The sequence below is a fragment of the Rhipicephalus microplus genome, chromosome 1 (assembly GCF_043290135.1).
Source record: "Rhipicephalus microplus isolate Deutch F79 chromosome 1, USDA_Rmic, whole genome shotgun sequence".
Classification (NCBI taxonomy): domain Eukaryota; kingdom Metazoa; phylum Arthropoda; class Arachnida; order Ixodida; family Ixodidae; genus Rhipicephalus; species Rhipicephalus microplus.
In genome coordinates, this window is record NC_134700.1 from 62,847,143 (window position 1) to 62,868,552 (window position 21,410).

The window sequence follows — 21,410 nt, forward strand, 5'->3', positions numbered from 1 at the left end:
CGGGTGAGGGAGTTAAACGTCACTCCGCTCTCCCATCACGGCAGACAGCAAAGGAGGGCAGACATGTCGGGACATGAGAACAGCAGAAAAGGCGGCAAAGCCCGCGCAAAGGCAGCAGGCTAGCCTCAATTCCCACAAGTACGGCGAGGTTTTCACCTATAATGAAAAAGTTGGCACCGGTGTCAACTAAAGCTGTTACTTGCTGTTCGTCCACAAAAACGGTAAGATCTGTGGTCACAGTTTCGTCGCTGTTACGACTAGTCGGCTTTATGGTATCCGGTGGTAAGAGTAACGGGGGTCTTTTTTCGTCGCCTTGGTGGCCTGCAACTTCACCCCCGGAGGTCGCCATCTTCAGTTTCCCCGGCTTGGACTGGGTGACCTGCTTCCACTGACGTCAGCAAAAGTGCGGTGGCGTGACGAAGGCGAGTAGGCTGAAGACGGAAAGTGTGGTCGATGTCCCAAAGCTGGCTGGTAATCGGGCACACTGTCGACATTGTTGGCACAGCGGTTGTCAAAATGGGGCTGAGACAAGGGGAATCCCTGAGAATCAGCGTTGTCCCGGCGTGGTTCGTAGTCATCGTTGACGCGTCGATTGTCATGCCATGGTTGAAGAGGGCGAAACATATTGCTATGGAGTTCCACAAATGAACATTATAGGAAAGAGGAAGCTGTTTAGGGCGAGCTCGTGCAGACTGGGCTCCATATTGTATGCCTGCCTGTTTACCTAAAGTAAAGGTATTTTTAGACGCCTTCTCCCCGTAACATTTTGGTCGAGAGTGCGGGTTTTCCCACAGTCAACATCCACGATGATTCTACGCAGCGGACATTCCTTGGCTGCCTGTGCGATGCCTGATCAAGAAGAGAACGAGGATCCGTCGGAGACTACCCCAACAGTGCTTCGTCCAACTACACAGCATCCAACAGCACCACATTCAGCTGCTACTAACCGCACCGTCGTCCTTACCCAACCGCGTGACCCAGGCTCTTTTTCAGGCAGTGACAGTACTGACGTAGAGAAATGGCTTCAGCTGTACGAACGGGTGAGCGCTCTTTACAACCGGGATCCAACGCTCATGTTTACCAATATTATTTTCTACCTTGATGGCACAGCTAAAGTTTGGTTTTCCAACCACGAGGAAGATATCACGAGTTGGGACATCTGTAAACAGAAACTCATCGATCTCTATCATCGTGCTGCGCAGAGAGAACTAGCGTGCCAACTCCAGTCCTGCACCGAGTCGTACGTTACATACATACAACATGTGCTCGCCCTCTGCAGGAAGGCTAACGACATGACATCATTTTGGAACTCGGTTTTCTGTCGGAGCATTCCGCCCTAATTGATTGTTCTGCTGGTGTTGTTCAGCTCATCCTACCACATGCCAATAACCCTCCTGATCCTTCGCCGCCAAAGGTATGCTCCACCGACTTTGTTCGCCTATCTTGTCGAGCTGTGACGTATATCGACGTCTCTTCTGATCCACCTGTGGCTGACGGTGATTATGTCATTTCACCTAATCCTACAGTCCTGTGTTCGCTCTATGTTGTGTTCCCCCACACCATCATCACAATGAAGGACAACGTGGCATGTCTCCTTATTGTGAACTTTGGACTTTGCTCTGAAGTGCTGCCATGAGGGATATATATCCCTTGCAAACCTTGCCCCGGCCGGCGACTACCGCATATCCGCCTTAACAGAGGATACACCGTCATCTGCCAGTATTCAGACGAGCAGTACACTAGACGGCATAACTAAAATGATTGCCTCTGATCTCCCGGCCGAGCATGTGTCTACACTTCGTGGCCTTCTTGCGTCGTATCAAGATGTCTTTGATTTCTACGACCGACCCCTAGGTCAAACGACGATCGTAAATCATCGGATCAACACCAGCGATGCAAATCCTGTACACCGGCGACCCTATCGGGTTTCCTCCACCGAGCGCCACGTGATCCAGCAAGAAGCCGACAAGATGCTCGCCCGAGACATCATTGAACCTTCTTTAAGTCCTTGGGCTTTGCCCGTTGTGCTCGTGAGAAAGAAGGATAACAGCTGGCGCTTCTGTCTCAACTACAGAAATCTTAACAAAGTTACAAAAAAGACGTGTATCCTCTGCCACAGATAGATGACGCTTTTGACTGCCTTAGTGGAGCAAAGTATTTCTCTTCCATCGACCTTCGTTCTGGGTACTGGCAGATATCAGTTGATGATCTGAACCGTGAAAAGACAGCATTTATAACTCCCGACGGGCTATATCAGTTCAAAGTAATGCAGTTCGGGTTATGCATTGCACCAGTTACATTCGAGCGAACGATGGACGCGCTTCTTCACAGTTTCAAGTGGTCAATCTGCTTATGCTACTTTGATGACGTCATTGTTTTTTCCACAACTTTCGAAACTCACCTCGAGCGCCTCTTAACAATTCTTTCGGTTTTCCGCAAAGCTAGGCTCTAACTAAACTCGTCGAAATGTCACTTCTGTCGCCGGCAGCTCACCGTCCTTGAACACCTTGTCGATTCTTCTGGCGTTCGTCCCGATCCTGAAAAAGCCCGCGCCGTCAAGGATTTCCCTGTGCCGACCTCTGCGAAGTAAGTTCGAAGCTTTGTGGGCTTTTGCTCTTACTTTCATATATTTGTGCGGAATTTCGCTGACGTCGCACGCCCGCTCTTGGAACTACTAAAAAAAATGCGACGTGGGGACCTGAACAAGCCAGAGCATTCGTTGAACTTACGACTAGACTTACACGCCACCGATTCTCGGCCACTTTGATATGTGTGCTCCAACGGAAGTGCGTACCCACGCCAGCGGCCACGGAATCGGAGCCGTTTTGGCACAACGACAGCATGGCTGCGAGCGCGATATTGCATATGCTAGCCATCTTTTATTGCAAGCAGAGAGAAATTAATCCATCACAGAACGCGAATGCTTTGCACTCGTCTGGGCAGTGGCTAAATTTTGGCCGTATTTGTATGGACGCCCGTTAACGGTGTTTACTAATTACCACACCTTATGCTGGTTGTCGTCCTTAAAAGATCCTAGTGGACGTCTCGGCCGGTGGGCTCTACGGCTACATGAATATTCTTACACGGTTGTCTACAAATCAGGCCGCCACCATGAGGATGCTGATTTCTTGTCGCGTCATCCAGTAGACCCAGCAGACCTTTCTGAGAGCGATGAGTCTACTTGCGTTTTGGCACTTTCCGCGTTCAGCAACATCGGAGATCAGCAACGCCGTGATCTTCACCTCAGAGATATAATCCTTTGGCTCGGTGGTCCCACAACTTCTCCGTCTCTCCATATGTTCCTGCTCCTAGATGGCGTATTATATCGCTACAGCATGCATCCTGACGAACCTGAGCTGCTGTTGGTCATACCACAACATATGTGTCAGACTGTCTTCGCACAGTTGCATGATGTTCTGACAGCTGGTCACCTGGGAGTTTCAAGAACTTATGACCGCGTTCGACGTCGCTCTTTTGGCCCGGTATTTACCGATTTCGTCTGCCGTTACGTCGCCTCGTGCAAATCCTGTCAACATCGCAAAAAACCAGCAACCCTTCCAGCGGGACGCCTTCAGCCCATTAAGATCCCATCCGAACCATTTTATAGGGTAGGTGTTAACTTACTTGGACTGTTCCCTTTATTGGCCAGCAGAAACAAGTGGATAGCAGTTGCCATTGATTACACCACTCGGTATGCCGTCACGCGGGCACTTCCTACCTGTTGTGCAACTGACGTCGCTGACTTTCTCCTAGAACACGTATGACATATGAGATTGAACATATGAAATTAGACATATGAAACTGAACTTCTTAATGCCACCAGCGCGCAATCGTGTTCTGACATTGTTCACGTCACTCGGCTGAAGCGTATTACTCGGACCAACCAAGCACCGAGACGGTGCCTTCGCCGCCGGGGTGATGCTACGGGGTGCCACTAATGAACATTATAGGAAAGAGGACGATGTTTAGGGCGAGCTCATGCAGACTGGGCTCCATATTGTATGCCTGCCTGTTTAGCTAAAGTAAAATTATTTTTCAGATGCCTTCTCTCCGTAACAATATTGAGGCAATGCCAGCAATGATGGGAAATGTGGCCCACACCTCGGCAGTTAAAACAAAGGGGACGCAATCTATAGCCCATGGGCATTGTGAATTTCAATATTGGTGGGGTGCAAGCTATATAAAGTAAAGTATGTTAGTCCTAAACTGTTCTATAGCTAGCGTATATACTAATATGATTTTAAACTTTCAAAGTATTAATCAGGGTGCTGGTAATATGTACCCTTAACCTTGAATAGTAGCCTCGTGACAGTGTGGATTTACAGTAGACTTGCGATAATTCAAACTCTTTCAGTTAATTCAAACAAAATTCAATTTTTTCGTTGGCCCTCTATTTTTTGGCCTCCTAATTCGAACTCCACCACTCAGTTAATTCATACTTTTTACAGGTCTATACCAGAAAATATCTGCTGCTTTCCCACTACTATTTAAAAGTTTGTGTGCTTATATAATCCTGACAGTCTAGAAGTGAAAAATAAGCACATGAGGCCTTCAAGAAAAAAAAAGGCTTTGCAAGTAAATAAATGTTTGAAATGAAGCACACACATTGTAAACCGTGATGCTTCTCAACTAGTATGAGAAATTTGTGCTGAAGGCACGTACCTATAGCAATGAAGCAGTTGGCAATTCATGATTTCTTTAAAATGTCTAATCAGCAGTTAATGACCAATAAACTTGTGGACTTTACACCTCTTTTTGTGTTCACTGCATGCAGTTAGGGCTTAAAAACACCTAAAGTTTTTAAATGTGATAAAATCGATGCCTAATCATAATGTGTGGTGTCACCTGACTCGGGGTCTTCTATCTGAGAAACACTGATAATTCAAACAAAACTCAGAGGTCCCTTTGAGTTTGAATTAACGAGAGTCGACTGTACTCTGATTAGGTGATTTAACAGCACAGTGACCCTACACAGAGGTGAAATTCTGTCTTTAGGCTTATTATAAGTGCTAAAATTCACCAGTTCTTTTATTTCCTTATGTACTTCGAAATCTTGGAAATTTGAAATTCATTTAGAGGCCAATTCGAATACTATTCGTTTCAATATTCAAAGTGATCAAATATTTGCATGGATGTACTCAAAAGCTGCAATAGTAGCGGCTTGCTCTTCCAGCAATATAGGTGTTAATTGTTAAAGTGGCAGTAATACATTGAAGCCACAGGTGCTGTCTCTGTGACTCTGGCATTGTTGAGATAATAACGAAAATCCCATATTGCCTCCACAGAAAGATTTACATTTCATCACTCAAAGCACATGGACATTCACTATTTCACAATTTTGTGAAAGCTACACTTTCTTCTTTTACAACACAGTGAAATTAATAGCCTTGATTCATAGTATAGATTTAAAGTGTTCTGAAACATTCTACACATTTTAAAGTTAGTTTTCTGCCCTGCCGCAGTGGTCTAGTGGCTAAGGTACTCGGCTGCTGACCCGCAGGTCGCAGGTTCGAATCCCGGCTGTGGTGGTTGCATTTTCGATGGAGGCCGAAATGTTGTAGGCCCGTGCGCTCAGATTTGGGTGCACGTTAAAGAACCCCAGGAGGTCGAAATTTCCAGAGCCCTTCACTACAGCGTCTCTCATAATCACATGCTGGTTTTGGGACGTTAAACCCCACATATCAATCAAATCAAATCAAAATTTGTTTTCCCATGTTAGGCCACATATGGTGTGTTGTAGTTTTGTGTTGGCAACGTTGTTGATGTCATGAAGTTTATAAAAGACAACCATAGCAAGTGGCTGCCTTAGCTTTAAGTTGCATCGTCTGAGTGTCAGCGTGTCCTACTCCTGCGATAGAACACTGGCGACGAGGGTGGGGACAGTCCCCAGATAATGGAAGGGGATCGACGGTATTAAGTATGAGTACACGTGAAGGCATTGACGTAGATTCAATATTGGGGAAATCTGAAGGAATAATAAGTGTAATATTGGGGTGTATCGAAGGGAATTTCTTCATTTTCTTATCGATTTCAAAGGGGGCCATCCACTGCCCAGCAAGACAAAATCAATAACGCACCTTGTGCCACAAACAAAGCCTAACTGCAGGCTTTTCTGGGGCTTGTAAACTTTTACCATGCATTCCAACCTCACACGGCAACAATTGCCGAGCCCTTACATCACCTGCTAGACAAGCATTGCAACTTCAACATCAGGCATTTGTCAGTGGGAAACAACACCTGACACCTAACAAAGTACTTACACATTTTGACGAAAGGAAACCGGTTATCCTTGTGCGCGACACATCTCCATACAGTATAGAAGTCGTGCTCAACCACCCATTGCCAGGTGGAACGTATGTCACCTTTTCTTCACAAACTTTGTAAGCCTCGGTAAGGAACTATGGCCTAATCAACATTTGGCCATAGTTCTAACATTTGGCCATAAACCAACATTTGGCATTAGCTATTGTGGCAGGTGTGAAGTAGTTCCACGAATGTGTGTATGGCCACCCGTTTCAGATTCACACGGATCATAAGCCCCTGCTCGGGTTCTTCGTTTTCAATCGCCAGAGCCCACTAATCTTTTTGCCATGGCTGCTGCATTGGTTCATTTTTCAAGTGGCTATTAGTATTCTCTAGGCTTGTGCGAATAGTGATTTTTAGGTTCAAAGCGAATTTGAAGCACATAATAATTTTGGTCGAGTAATTTCGAATTTAATTTGAATACCATATATGGTATATGACATATAAAAAAATGTGTGTATTATTCATAAGCTAACTAACATGCACAATATTTTTTAAATATAAATAAGGCCTCTATGCAGATGCTTTTTTTTTTTCGTTCAAAGGAAGTCAAATAACTTTGAATAGTAGCAGGGTTTGACTTTCGGAATGATGCAAATGATAACCTGTAAAATATTTACTATTTTAAAATTTAATATACTTGAGCAAATAAGCCAGCATAACAAGCATTTGAAGATAATTTGTTCATTTAAAGTGGCCCTGCAACACTTTTCCAGGTAGGCATTGAATGTATTCTCTAATTGAGCTTATTGCCTTATGAATTCACCGTCGCAAAATTTTCAGAATCCACCCAATACAAGCAGGCTTGCAAAGATTTGTTGCACACTGCAATTGCATTCTCTTCTCGTCCTGACAAGAGCGCTGTAAGCTGAGCAAGGAGGGATAGCACGGGAAAGAATTTACGTCACGCGTGCTTCTCTTTTTTTTTTTTTCGAATACGCTGCTTTTTACTGCAATCGCACATGTATGCGTGGACAAGTCACTACCTCCCGTGGCGGCCAGAGTAACGATAAACGCGCCATGCTTAAATCAGACAATGGCTGATACAATGCCTGTGACGAGTGATTTTTTACCTTGTAGCGTTATTTGTCGAACGAAGAGCAAGCAATGTATTTATTGTGAATTGAAGACCACGTGCTGCTCTATAATATTTCCTTGCATGTTCTTGGAAGCCTTGACTATTGATCAGCAGCGTTTTCTGACCTGGCTCAAAAAGTGTTGCAGGGCCCCTTTAAATTTGCAATGAGGCTTCGGTACACAGCGGATTCTCCCTGAATAGGTGCTTTCATGGCCTAGCACCCGACACTGCAGTGAAACCGCCTTTACAAGTGGTTACATGCGGATTAATTGCATCTGTTCGTTCATTGCGAACACTTCGCAATTTTCAATAATTTAAATTTGAATCAAAGTGAATTCAAATACCCTGCCATTCATTAGAATATTTGAAGCATTCGAATATTCGCACAAGCCTAGTATTGTCGACTTCACCAATAGGGGCAGCAGCTCGTTCACGTGGATATGCTCAGCAGGCTGCCCCTACCACAACTGCACCATGTGGGGTCTCGACGGGCCGAGCGCCTCGCCACGCTCTTGGAGTGAAAGGACGCCGTTGACACGGTCGGTACAAACCAACAACATTCATTTATTTAACTAATTTATACGACGATATCATCAGTTGAATGATACATAACTCGTTATGTAATACGCTAGGACATCTTTACACAAGATTCATACACTCCACGACAAAACACAATAACACTACAAACACGCAATAACATGATAAACACAATAACACACCCAAGGCGGTGTTGCCAACGCTTGACTGACCATGAGGGCCCCCGACGCGCAGGCCCGCGGTTCCCCGCGCCAAGGACCCGCGCTAGAGACAACCGTTCGTGGCAGCCGCCACGCGCAGAAAAGGCTCACTCAACTCTTGCCCGCCACCCGGACCTGCCTTCCGCCAGGGGTCACCGCTGGCGCTACCACTCTACCAACAGTGGTACTCAACACGAACACAACGCCATCTATCGTCCGGCGGTTGTCACCCCCGAAATACGGCTTTTGTGCGAGACATGCGCGAAACGCGGGGCAAACAACTTTACAGGGGGTGTCAGCACTTTCACAATCTGGATGATCCAGAGCCAGGGCAGAGGTTGCACGATTCTGGATCCCCCGCTTCATGCTGTGGGTATAGTCACCTGTGCTGTGAAGACCGCATCCTTTCTTGTGTGCTGAACTAGGAATGGAAGGGCTGGCCAAGGGTCATGTGAGTGCCCAATTTTCGCATTCATTTCATGCCAACATGAACTATCAATTTAAAAGTGTTGTCTGCTGTGGGGTGATAGGGTGGTGGTCGCTGAATAGTTGCGTATCTGTGTACTTGAAGCCTTGCACTCAGGAGAGCCGGGAATCGTCAGGATAAAGGCATTAGCTCGGAGTTACATGGCCTGGAATCAATGCTGCCATAGAAGAATAGATGCGCTGCTATAGGGTGTGCCAGGAGACGTCGCTGGAGATGCCCCGAAGACCACTTCATTATAGGTAGGCCACACGGGCACCATGATTCTGGCTGCATATTGATTTTGCAGGGATATTTCAAGAGCAGGTCTTTCTGGTGGTGGTTGACTCATATTCAAAATCAAAATGGCTCAAGGTCATTAGGGTGTCACCAATGACTTTACTCACCATGACTGGTGTCTTACGAAGGCTGTTTGCAACACATGGACTGCCGGACATGGTTGTCTCAGATAACGGAACACAGTTCACGTTCCTTTAATTCATTTTCTTTTTCACGAATTCAAGAATTTTCTTAATGCAAATTTGATCAGTCAGGTTACATGGCATTTTTTCGCCCCTCCACTGATGGGCAGGCTCAAAGAATGTTGTTGACAATGAAAGAATTTCTGTCACGGATCAATGGAAACTAGGAGAGAAGACTGGTTGATTTTTTGCTGCAGCAGCACAGAACCCCACTCATAGGCACAGGTAGTTCACTGACCAAACTGTTAATTGACCATTGGTTGTCAACTATGCTGGACCAGCTGCATCCGTACAGGGCTAGAGACATATCGTCCCAGCAGACAGAACTTGTGGCCATTTTGCGGACGTTCCAGCGAGAATTCACTCGTAACTACAGTCAGAGCTTGCCATGGACTGCAGCACTTATATCGAGAGCCTCAGTGGCAGTGTCCTATGAGGTCATGTTACCGGATGGCCGGGCACTTCATCATCATGTAGACCAGTTTCAGTGTGGCAGCCTCATGGTCACACAGCAGCAGCCAGACACCCTTTCCCATGTCAGTGAAATGTTATCCAGTTGCATGTGGGAAAGGAAAGTGGTGCGAGGGTGTGCGATCGAGGCGTAGTGGCCGCACAGTCATTGAAATAAATTTAGTCGTTGTTTGTCCTTCAGGCACATTCTACTCGCTTCTCTGTGCTGAATTCCAGCTGTGCCTGCGTCCCGCACAACATCAGTGTCAGAGCAGCGCGGCTACCATGACATTAGAAGCAGCAATGGCAGTATGGCAACTAGAAGGTGAGCCTGCAGAGCCCTCCACAATCAATTAGCAGAGCCACGGAAATTCTGAAACCGGAGAAGTGGTAGAACAGCAACCCGAAAGATGTTCAGCGTCCTAGTGATGCGTCCGAACATCAACCAGCATTCATCAAGGAAGTTCATAGAGGGAGTGAACTGGCCATGGCAATTAGTAAGCCACCGTTCACTATGATGCAGCCATGCTTGAATCATTGACCATGAGTTCACAAGTTTGCACAGAACTTGAGCGATTTTGTGTTTGCATTAGCGTATTGCTAATAATGTTCGATCTAAGGAGAGAGGGGTGTCATGTTTTCATGTTAGGCCATATATGGGGTGTTGTAGTTCTATGCTGGCACAATTGATAGTGCTTTATGACATCATGAAGTTAACAAACAGCGACAGCAGCAAACAGCTGCCTTAGTTCTCAGTTGCATCGACACAGTGTCGATGTGTCTTACTCCCGCTGTATAATGACGCGATTAAATGTAATAAAAAAAAGGGGGGGGCACTCTGGGTACGAAGTCCCCTACTCGTTTTTCTGGCTTATCACACACTTTTGAAGACCATTTTTAACATGCATGATTTTTCTTTATTGCGCATGGATCGTGTGGCATGGGAGAACAATTGCTAAAAAATACCTTTATCGTTGTTTTTCTTTTTTTCCTTTATGCTAAAAAAATTTGCTTGTCTGATTAACTTAGTTGACCGTAAGGCCTCACCCAGTTGCAGTTATTGGTTCAGTCCTAGGGCACTAGTTTCTTTTCATTATTCACGTCTATTAGGTGTTTTAACTGGTTTACTGAAAAGTTTGCAGGAAGTTGTGTATATTATTCTGCTCAATTACATTTGTTGGTAGGCTTGTGCGAATATTCGGATGCTTCGAATATTCGAATGAATAGTTGGGTATTCAAATTCGCTCAATTCAAATTCAAATTATCGAATATTTTTGAAGTATTCGCAATGAACGAATAGGTGTATATTAATCCGCACGTCACTGCTTGTAAAGGTGGTTTCACTGCAATGTAGGAGTGCCAAGCCGAGAAAGCATTTTTTCAGGAAAAATTTGCTTTGCTGTGAAGCTCCCCTTTATATTTAAAGGGGCTCTGCAACACTTATTGAAACATGGTCAGAAAACGCTGCCGATCGGTAGTCGAGGCTACCGAGAATACGCGAGGCAAATATTATAGCGCATCACGTGGCCTGTAATTCAGGATAAATTTTCAAAGCTAAAAAATTGCTTTCTTCTCTCGGCAAATGACACTACAACCTCAAAAATCACTTGTCACAGCCATTGGCTAATTTGAGCATGACGCGCTTGTCGTTACCGGGGCCGCCGCTTGTCTATGAGGACGTGTGCGATCACACTGAAAAGCCACGTATTCGAACAAAAAAAAAGAGGTGCTCAAGGTCACGAAGTGTGTTTGACGTATTTCCTTTCGCCTTGACATTCCTCTCTGTTTAACTTCCGGCTATTTCATCGAGACGAGAAGAGAGAATGCAAGTGCAGCATGTGACAAAATTTTGAACTCCGCTCGTACTGGACTAATTCTAGAAACTTTGTGGCGGTAAATTTGTGAGGCAATAAGCATGTTTGCTGGCACCATGTCTTCTTGAAAAAGTGTTGCAGGGCCCCTTTAAAAGAACATGTTACCCTCCAATCAATTCTTCATTTTATTAAGCTTGTTATGATGGCTTTTATGCTCTAAGTATAACAAATTTTAAAACCTTGAGTATCTTACAGGTTATCGCTCGCATGCTACCGAAACTACTACTGAAGGTTGTTTCGACTTCCTTTGAACGAAAAAAAGGGCATTTGTTTAGAGCCCCTATTTCAATTAAAAAGAAATATTGTGCAGGTTAGTTAGGTCATGATAAATATTCTTTTTTTTTATTATATGTCATACATATCATTTGAACTTGATTCAAAATTCGATCAAGATCACTATTCGCACAAGCCTTTTTGTTACAGAGCCTGTTTCTCTCTTTCGTCTCACCCTCATCTGTAATAACTATGTAGTGCTAATGTACCTAAGTAGATAACCTCTTCCATATTGAAGACCTTTCTACTTTCAAGTGGTCCTCTAAACTATTTTGTTGTGTGAGTTAAAGTTATGTAACATTTCCTGTGTTGTCACTAAATGTGTATTTTTGGTACACAGCTCTCTCTACAGGATGTGCATTGCTTCAGTGTGATAGCAGGCACTGTGTTGCATCAGTGCAGATGGCTGCCCACCAGCTGCTGATGCACTTCTCGAGTGCAGTGCAGAATAGTGCTTTGCTTGTGGCGAAGAGCCATGCAGTTGCCGGTGACAACACGAGGCCACCTGACCTGCATAAGGCTCAGTACGTCGAGCTCTGCAAGGTGGGTCAGGCAAGGCCACATTTGGCACAGCTGGAATGTTCTTTTTGTGCTTCAAAATGCAAACTTTACATGGAAGTCACGTAGAAGGACCAGAGCTGGAACTGCTGTAGCATTTGCACCACGTTGCACTAGTGCACTCCTGCTGCACCATCCTACTACCAAACGCATTGTTCCCCTGAAACGTCTCCCATGTGGTTTTTGGTGCCACTGTCACGTGCCCAAGCGAGCTCCTAAGATCGTCACATGGTGCGCTCTCTGTCACATTGGTAGATGCGTGAAAAAATTACAGCTTCATCACAAGGTTGAAGCAATCAGTGCAATAGCAACAAATTGTAATCTTATATGAAGTAAGGCTAGCAGTTTAATGCTTAGGATCTGATTTAATGTAACTGAGCAGAACTCGGTTGTAAGGAAATATTGTCACTCCATTGAGTTGGAGGGGTTTTTGTGTTGTCTTGCGTCTCAACACAAAGTTAGCCAATCGTTTGCGAATGGATAAATCAAGATAGCATGCGCACCTTTGTGAGCATAGTTCGCAGTTGCTGCTCAAGTGATGCCTTCCCCCTTCCTTCTTTTAGTGTCAGTTCATGCAGCTAATGAAAAACCGGCGTAGTGATTCTTCTCTGCTTGAGTAGCAACCGACAGCAGGTTTTGCATGCGGGCTGATTTTATAGCATGCACCGTTTGTGCAACGAGGATGGCCGGCTTGTTTCATATCTGATTCAGCTGCATTCGTCACCAGTGCTTGCATGGTTTTACTTGCGCATAGTACTTACTATGCGTGGACAAATTTATCGATTCTGATCAACTTGTGCTAATATTCTAGCACTTCAAGTATTCGAACAAATAATGCAGTATTTATTTTGCTTCAAAACAAATTATTCTAAATATCGAAGTATTTGAAGAGAACGAGTAAGCAAACATACAAACATATATAAATCACATGTAATTTTTTTTGTAAAGGTGGCTTAGCTGCAATGGAGGAGTGCTGTACCATGAGTACACATTACCAGGGGTGAAGAGCCACTTGAAGAGCAGGACCTTGATTTGGGCTAGTTGGTACATTGTTAGCTGGGAAAAACAGTGCATAAAGATGAGGGCACATAAACACTGTAAACATATGAGTGCTGAACTTACATCTGAAACCTTATTGCACTGACCGCTCATTTTACATCGCACCAAGCTACGCACACAATGCCTTTCGACCCACCACTTCAAGATTAAATTAACTGATTACTCTCACGATGATTCGTCATTTTTGTGGTGTAAGCGACACTGGCTGAAGCTGAGCAGTTTCACGTGGCTTATCGAGAGCTGTGCTGCGCTTGCACTAGAACAGAACAGAAGGTTTTATTGTGCTAAATGAAGAAGAATACATGTGCATGATATACAGAAAGAGGTCCCATAGTCAGAGACTGAAAGGGGACCTCTGGGAGTAGTGATGTCGCACGGCGCTCAGCTGGCGCACCGGACAAGGTCTGGAAGCTCCTGGGACAGTGTGTCACTCGTGGGCTAATGTCTGACTCATTAGAGCTCGCTTGCTAGTCCCTCTGTTCATTGCTAGCCCATGCTACATATATACTGGCTTAGCCGAGTTAGCTATATTGGTTTATGGGCTCTATGTATATTAAATTTTAAAATAAAACATATTTTACAGGCAATCACTTATATTCTGCTGACAAATTCTGCTACTATTCAAAGTTGTTCCCACTTCCTTTGAACAAAAAAAGACACTTGCACTGGCCTTGTATCAAATAAAAAAATATTGTGCAGATTAGTTACGTCAAGACAAATGTGCCCAGTTTTCTGCATGTGACACCTCTAAAGGTGGTTTCAATGCAGTGGAGAGCTGTTACGCCATGAAAGCTCCTAGGTGTATATTAATCTGTGTGTTACCTACTGTAAAAGTGGTTTCACTGCAGTTAAGAGGTGCTAAGCCAGGAAAACGTTTACTTGGAAAATTTACATTGCCTCAAGGCCCCACTTAAAGGTAAACAAATGTATTACCCTCTCATTGATTCATAATTTTTCAAATTTAAGAACTTGCTATGTGCTTCTATATGCTCTATGTATAGTAAATGTTAAAACATAACATATTTCAAAGATTTTTACATGCAATCTACTGAATGTCAAATCCTGCTACTATTCAGATAAGAGTTGTTTCCACTTCCTTTTAACAAAAAAAAATGGTGTTTGCACAGGTCTTGTATCAATTTGTAAAAAACACTGTGCAGGTTAGTTGGCTGATGAAAAATATGGCCATTTTTCTAATAAAATGTGATATATATATATATATATATATATATATATATATATATATATATATATACTCATAGAATAGAGACAATAGATGTGGTCTTTCCTCGTGGAAAACTCGTAGTTTCCTTTCATACGATTTGTGATATAGGACAGTTGTAAGGAATGCCATTGTGAAATGCATAAGGGCCAGTTGTGGTACATTACTAAAATTAGACGTGCTGTTATGAGATAGGACGCAGCCAAAGAGACAGTTCAGTGCAGTGGGCTCCATCGGTTATACTGTTTCTCACAGAGCAAATATGTGTAGTCAGTGCATTGACTTTAGTTGGTTCTTCTCTTCATGCACTGTAAAACATTGTTTGCTGCTTTGCACTGTCTTCGTGCTGTGCGTCATCATTTAAGAGCACCAAGGCTGGGCAAAGGGCTTCGGTAGGTGGCACAGTGTCTTGTAATGTTTGAGTAGTCTGTGCAGAGAAATGCTTAGTGAAGGCTGCTTGGTAGACCTTTGGTGCATGCTTCTGTTTCTGTAGCCCTCTTTCCACGTATGTGTTTAGATGTGGGCTTCAGACATGTGATGAATTTGCAGCTGATTCCTGCAGAGAGGTTCCTGGGCTGCCTGGTGGACCTCTGCCAGGCACTGTGGCAGGTGATGTGCAGCTACTGGGCAGTGCTCACTTGGCATCGTGACAGAGAGCCTGGTTAGATTTTCTCTTTTGGTTGATATGATTGATTGATATGTGGGGTTTAACGTCCCAAAACCACTATATAATTATGAGAGACGCCGTAGTGGAGGGCTCCGGAAATTTAGACCACCTGGAGTTCTTTAACGTGCACTCAAATCTGAGCACACGGGCCTACAACATTTCCGCCTCCATCGGAAATGCAGCCGCCGCAGCCGGGATTCGAACCCGCGCCCTGCGGGTCAGCAGCCGAGTACCTTAGCCACTAGACCACCGCGGCGGGGCAAATTTCTCTTTTGGCATGAATGTGACAGCCACTGATTGGACTGTTGCACGAAGTAAGACTAGCTGTCAACTTCCCTAGGATTTCATCTAGCATAGATACAAAATGCTGGTGCATTGAAATGCAACTGCTCCGAAGAGTTAGATGACCTTCAGGCTACTATAATTTCACTGCAAATCAAGGAACAAGAGCTCAGTGCATACTTAAGCAAGTGTTGTTGACCATTCTTCAGTTAGGTAGTGCAACCACGCCTGTTTGTTCAAAAATTGCCTACCATATACAGTTCCCCTTCTGGTATCCCTTCATGGCAACCCTTGTGCACTTTCAGTCACATGTACAACAGCCGTGTGGGAAGACGTTATGAATTTGGACTGTGTACAGGACATGACAGCACCAGAGAAACCAAAAATGCACCTCGTGTGTGTATGTAATTACTGTTGCGATAAGGTAAAGCTGGCACACCTGGCACTTCCTTCATTTGAACACAATGCTTACAGCGCACGTTGTCCGAAGCATGCAGCCTATGTTAGCTAAGTGCTTTGGGAAAGTTTCTCACGGGGTGGATCATGAAGGAGCTCCACGCTGCGAGTTTCAACAGCGATGTCCTTCTATATTGAGGATTACAGGCAATGCAGTGGCATTAACATAATTTGGTTCAGGAGATTCAAATAGAAGCGTCATCAATCAACCTTACACCTTCACCGCCAGTATTGACTTTTGCCGTGTTAATAGTGGTACCACAGCACCACGCAGTTCCTGTTGGGGATCTCCAACGCCTTGAGAACCCCTGGTGGAGGCAATAATAATGCCCACCTCTTCCCTCTCTGGTGGTGCAGCTGGGGAGAGCCTGCTGAGCGAGGACATTGAGGCGCGCTATGTGATTGAGAAGCTGCGCGGGGGTCTGCAGCGGGTGTGGCAGGACATCCAGAAGAAGGTCACCCAGTTCCTGCTCGCCTCCAACATTGCTGGCTTCAAGTTCAACCAGTTCATTCAAGTGCTGGACATTGTGCGCAGGTGCGCCTTTTCCAACCTTTCTTTTGATGTAGGGGTTCTCATCATTGTCCCCACTAGCTTTTAAAGGGATGCTGAACAAAAACTGGAGAAACTGGTGAAAACGTAAAATTCCACTATGATGACGATAAACAGAGTTTATTTCAGACACTTTTGAGCAGATGGCTGTGTTTGTGACGGACTGTAGAGCACGCAGCAGCTGCACATCACTGTGAGCCATGATGTCACAATTGCCGCGGCACATGCAGGGTCATGTCTTCCTCTCCACTTCTCCCCCTTCCACAAAGGCGTTGAGGCGTACTTCACCATTTAGGAGCTCTGCCTCAGCCGGGAGCATCGTCTGCTGCTGGTGCTGTACATTTTGGTTCTGGGAACTGTAGTGGGAGCTGAGCAGGGTTGAGAGACAAAGGTGACAATTGTAATTGGTGGCATGTTCATTTCCAGTGAATGAAATGTAGCTAAACATCACCTTCTCTTTTCCATGGTGCAGCACTTTACGAAAAACACATGAAATTAATTATTCTCCTATTGTTTATGCCTGAAATGGTTCTGTCTGTCAATTTCAGCACCCAATCTTTCAATCTGGCTTGGCGGGAAAATTTTTGCTCAGTGTTTCTTGAAAGACTTCACTTAGGTGAACCTAAAGGTTATTCGGAGAGCATGAGCTGACAGCTGGGGAAAAAGAAAAAACGCAAAGTCCAAACTGCGTCAGCCGGGGCAGGCGGAAAAAACTGCGTCTGCCAGGGCGAATACAGAAAAAACAAAGAAAAAATAAAAATACAGACACATTTCGATTCTTTTTTTCTGAGGTATGTAGTAAGGTCATAAAAAGCTCCGAATGATTGCAGAAAAGCTTTTACATGCCAACAACTATACTGGTGCTTTCAAATATAATGGGAGCATTTCATTTTCGTTTCTTCACGACTTTCAAACAAATTGATCATGAGCTCAAAATCTTTAGGAGTTGTGAAAAAATTAAAAGGCAAAGTTTTTGATGGAAGGCATTACAAAGGTAAAACTTGACACATGCATGGGACTGATCTCATGTTTGAAAATGTGATGTCTCTAACTGCTTAAGTTTTGCTGTGATTCGAAAATTTGTTCTGGCAAGTGATTCCAGTGTTTTGTGGAGGTAAGCAGGAGCCATCTGTGAAGTTAGCCAGTAGTACCGCGGAAATGCTGTGCGGCATCTAAACAATTGACAGGAAGTGTAATGTGGAGAGAGTAGACACAGATGTGTCCAAAAGATCTCGTGAAGCAGATTTCTATGAGAAGCCTCTGAATGAAATCCTCCTGAATGCATACCTGCCAACTCTTCTGACCAGTCCTCCTGTGATGACTGATTTGATTGTACGTGCACAGCTGCAAGTCTCCTAAACAGCCCTAGCTTCACCCAAAACGAAAATAACAAAGGGCAACTGTCCTCAACATTCTCTGACAGCAATTCTTACCACGAGACGTTCCCTTTCATACAAAGGGAGTCTGGTGGGTTCTTAAGTGGCCTTGCTTATTTACAGTTTGGTATGTTCTCTCTAACGTCACACAGCAGCGCATGCAAGTTAGCTTCAATGTTATGTAGTCTTATGCGGTTAGGCATGGAAAGTGTGGGAAGGGGCTACTGAGCTTTGTGGGTCAAAACACATTTTGCCCTGTGAATATGTATAATATGTATCTACATGCTCCTAATATAATTGCAAGCATTGGTATGGTCGCTGGCATGTAAAAGCTTTTCTGCAGTCATTCAGAGCTCTTTATGACAGTACTGCATATCTCAGAAGCCAAAAATGAAAATGTGCCTGTGTCTTGTTATGTTGTTATTCTGGCAGGCCCCGACCACACTTGCGAAGCGTCCCATTTTTGAGCTTGCTAGATTGGCAGGTATGTAAATGTGCATTTGATAAACACCATAAAATACTCTTTGTTTTCACACAGTGCAATGGTATTTTCTGGTTTGCTTGCATCAGAGTCAGCTGTAGCAGTTTCACATTGGTGACCTTTGTATGCAAGTGCTTATTAAAGGTGCCCTGCCACACTTTTTGGGCATGGTCAGAAAACGCTGCCGATGGGTAGTAGAGGCTCCCGACATCACGGAAGCCAAATAATATAGCGCAGCATGTGGCCTGGAATTCAAAATACAGTCGCCGACCGATTTTCCGGACTCCAAAAATTCGGACTTGTTGGATATTCCGGACTTCATAAATGCACCGTCAGGGATTCCATAGAGCTAATGCATTGTTTCGACCAATTTTTCGGGCGAATTTACCCCTGAAAGTTCGATTTTTCGGACTAAATCGCTCGTTTTGTGCCACGCTCCAAGCCATTGTGAACGCCGCCATGTTGGATTTTCTGTCGGCTTGGCTAAGCTTGGTCTTCAGATGCCTTTCCTGCCTCCGAGATTGGAATGCGCACGCCATGTTTTAAGTTTCGGAGGCCGTGTTTGCTTTTTAAAAGACGCGGTGATGGACGCCGTTTTTTCGTCTTCGGTCAGCACTATCGTCATCACATCGCACGGGGAGGAGGCGAAAGAAGGATTCTTGTATTGTCGTTGCAGCTTTTTTCAGTCGCCATTCTGCACGTGTTGTGTCGCGTAGCGTCGAGACGTTGTGTGCTTCGCAGCGGCTATCTGCGGCATCGGATTTTGTGTTCTCGGTTCCATGGCTCCGCTATCTGTGCCATCGCGGGAGCCAGGTGGTGTGAAGAAGCGTGGGAAGTATATGACCCTGACGATGGAGAAGAAAGCTGCCATAATCAAGCTAATAGAGAGTGGACGTTCGCAGCTAGATATCGCTGGATGACGGTCGACGCCGGATGGCGGTCGTCGTTGTCGTCGGATGACAACGACGACCGCCCACAGCCGTCGGAGATCGCCAACGCGGTGACAATTTTGTCGAGCGTTTACGGCGACGATGTCACCTTGGCGCAAATACGGGCAAACCAAATTGCCTCCAAGCGTAGTTTGAGGCAAGGCAGCATCAAGGACTTTTTTAAACCTGCCTGATGCAATAAACTTCAGATTTTTGGCGAAAACGAATTTTTCGGACTGTTCGATTTTTCGTACTTTTTTTCGGTCCCCGCCAGGTCCGAAAAATCGGTCGGCGACTGTATATTATCAAAGTCAGCTAAATATTGCTTTCTCTTGTCTAGACAAATCACGGAATATGCCCAAAAAGTCACTCGTAGCAAGCCCATCTATCAGCCATCGACTGGTTTGAACATGGCGCGCTCGGTCGTTACAGAGATCGCCACAGGAGACCGCCACTTGTCCACGCGTGCGTGCGCGATCACACGGGAAAAGTTGCACATTCGAAAAAGAAAAAAAGGGCTCAAGGTCACAAGGCATGGGTGATGTTTCTCTGTGGCCCTGCCATCCCTGCCTGCTTAGCCTTCAGCACTTTCGTCGGGACGAGAGAAGAGAGAATGCAATTGGAGCATGCGACAAACCTTAGTAACTCCACTCACACTGGACAGATTCTTAAAAATTTTGCGGCGTTGAATTCCTGAGAAAATAAGCTCTTCCAATGAATTATTCCTTGTTTAGTTGAAAAAGTGTTTCAGGGCCCCTTTAAATTTTCTAGTAGGTTATGGTAAACTAATCGAAACATCAGAAACTACTTTGTACTGCTGTTGACAAACAAAATGCATATAAAATCTTTTCACAGCTGCGAAGATATTTCTTGTGACTGGTGCAGTTTGACATAATATGGAAGTTTGTGAAGCAATTGGTTCATCACACATCTAAGCATGCGCAGCCTGGAGCTTGACAGCAATGCTGCTGTCCTTGACAAGCGAGCGAGTGAAATGAAACGGCACCTGTCAATAATTCCGAGTTGAGGCACGTCATGGAAGCCCTGTCAGGAGGCCAGGGAGACCCAGCTGCATCTTTTTCAGAGCTATCTCTCATAGATGCACTTATATGGGGAAGCTGAGTGGGTCCAGTGGTGTTGTGCTTATGTCAAAGGCACCTGGAACTTAAACATATGCAAGGCCTCTGGCAGAGGCCTTGCATATGTCAATTGATGTGGAATCGTGGCTAGTATGAAAACTCTTATCAGTTGGCACACTGACGGCCTGCAACGCCCCTGAACAAAATATCAGAGAAGCTAACCATGGCAGCATATTAGTTGTGACTTCTGTGAGTACTGATGTAGGAAATACATAGTTGTGTATGGTGAATACAAGAACTACGTAGTTATTGTCACCTAGCTGTCAGTGGTGTGCGGATCTGAGGCGCGCCCGCGACCATTTCACGGGCATTCCGCTGCACGGCCACACACTTTTGCTTTTTCTGCTCTGGTAACGACGCGTGGCGATAGATGGCGCCACGTACGGGCGCAGCACGGGGTACGTGCGCGTCGAGAGAGCTGTCTTTCCTCCGTGGTCGGCGCTGGGTAAGCATGTTTTTTCCTTCGTTCGCGTCCCCTTTGGGAATCGCCGGACTGTAGCCTGCCTGGGGTGGCCGTTGGCACCTCGGCAGGCGTGTTTACTTGAGTGATAGCTTCGGTACCGTACTTAGTCCACAGCGGTGCCTAGTGCTTGAAGTGGTCGTACCACACCGAGCCGCACTTGCCGTAGGCCCACACGTACGAGGTTTGCCCTAACACTCCCGACCAGGCCCAGTGGCCATCGTGAGAGTGCGCAGCATAGCCGCGAGGGACTTTTTCCCAACCAGCGTGTCAAAGCTCACCATCGCCAGCTGCGACGTGCTCGCGGTTTCCCTTTATTGTGAACGTCCGCGTGCAGGTGCCTTTGCTCCACGTGTCCCGGGAGTGGACGTTGTATTGTTGTTCGGGGTGCCGCCAAAGGCAATAAAGTGTTGCATGTGTTGTATTAGAACACTGTCTGTTGGCCGCGCCGCGCTAAAAGCCTTATTAGTTGAGCGCACGCGGAGCGGCGCGCTACACGCGAGTAAGTGACGGAGTCGTGGCCCTGTGGCTCGCTAAGCGTGAACCTGCGGTGATCATCCGCTACGGTGAG

At 45.4% G+C, this 21,410-nt stretch overlaps 1 protein-coding gene across 1 annotated transcript in view; it reads left to right on the top strand.

The window, feature by feature from the left end:
• Vps50 (vacuolar protein sorting 50) overlaps positions 1-21,410 on the top strand; it is a 243,954-nt gene that overhangs the window by 68,876 nt on the left and 153,668 nt on the right. The window contains exons 10-12 of the mRNA XM_037429998.2: positions 12,063-12,203; positions 15,049-15,160; positions 16,262-16,439. Of these exons, the coding sequence (XP_037285895.1) occupies positions 12,063-12,203; positions 15,049-15,160; positions 16,262-16,439 (431 nt within the window). The remainder of the gene's footprint in view (positions 1-12,062; positions 12,204-15,048; positions 15,161-16,261; positions 16,440-21,410) is intronic.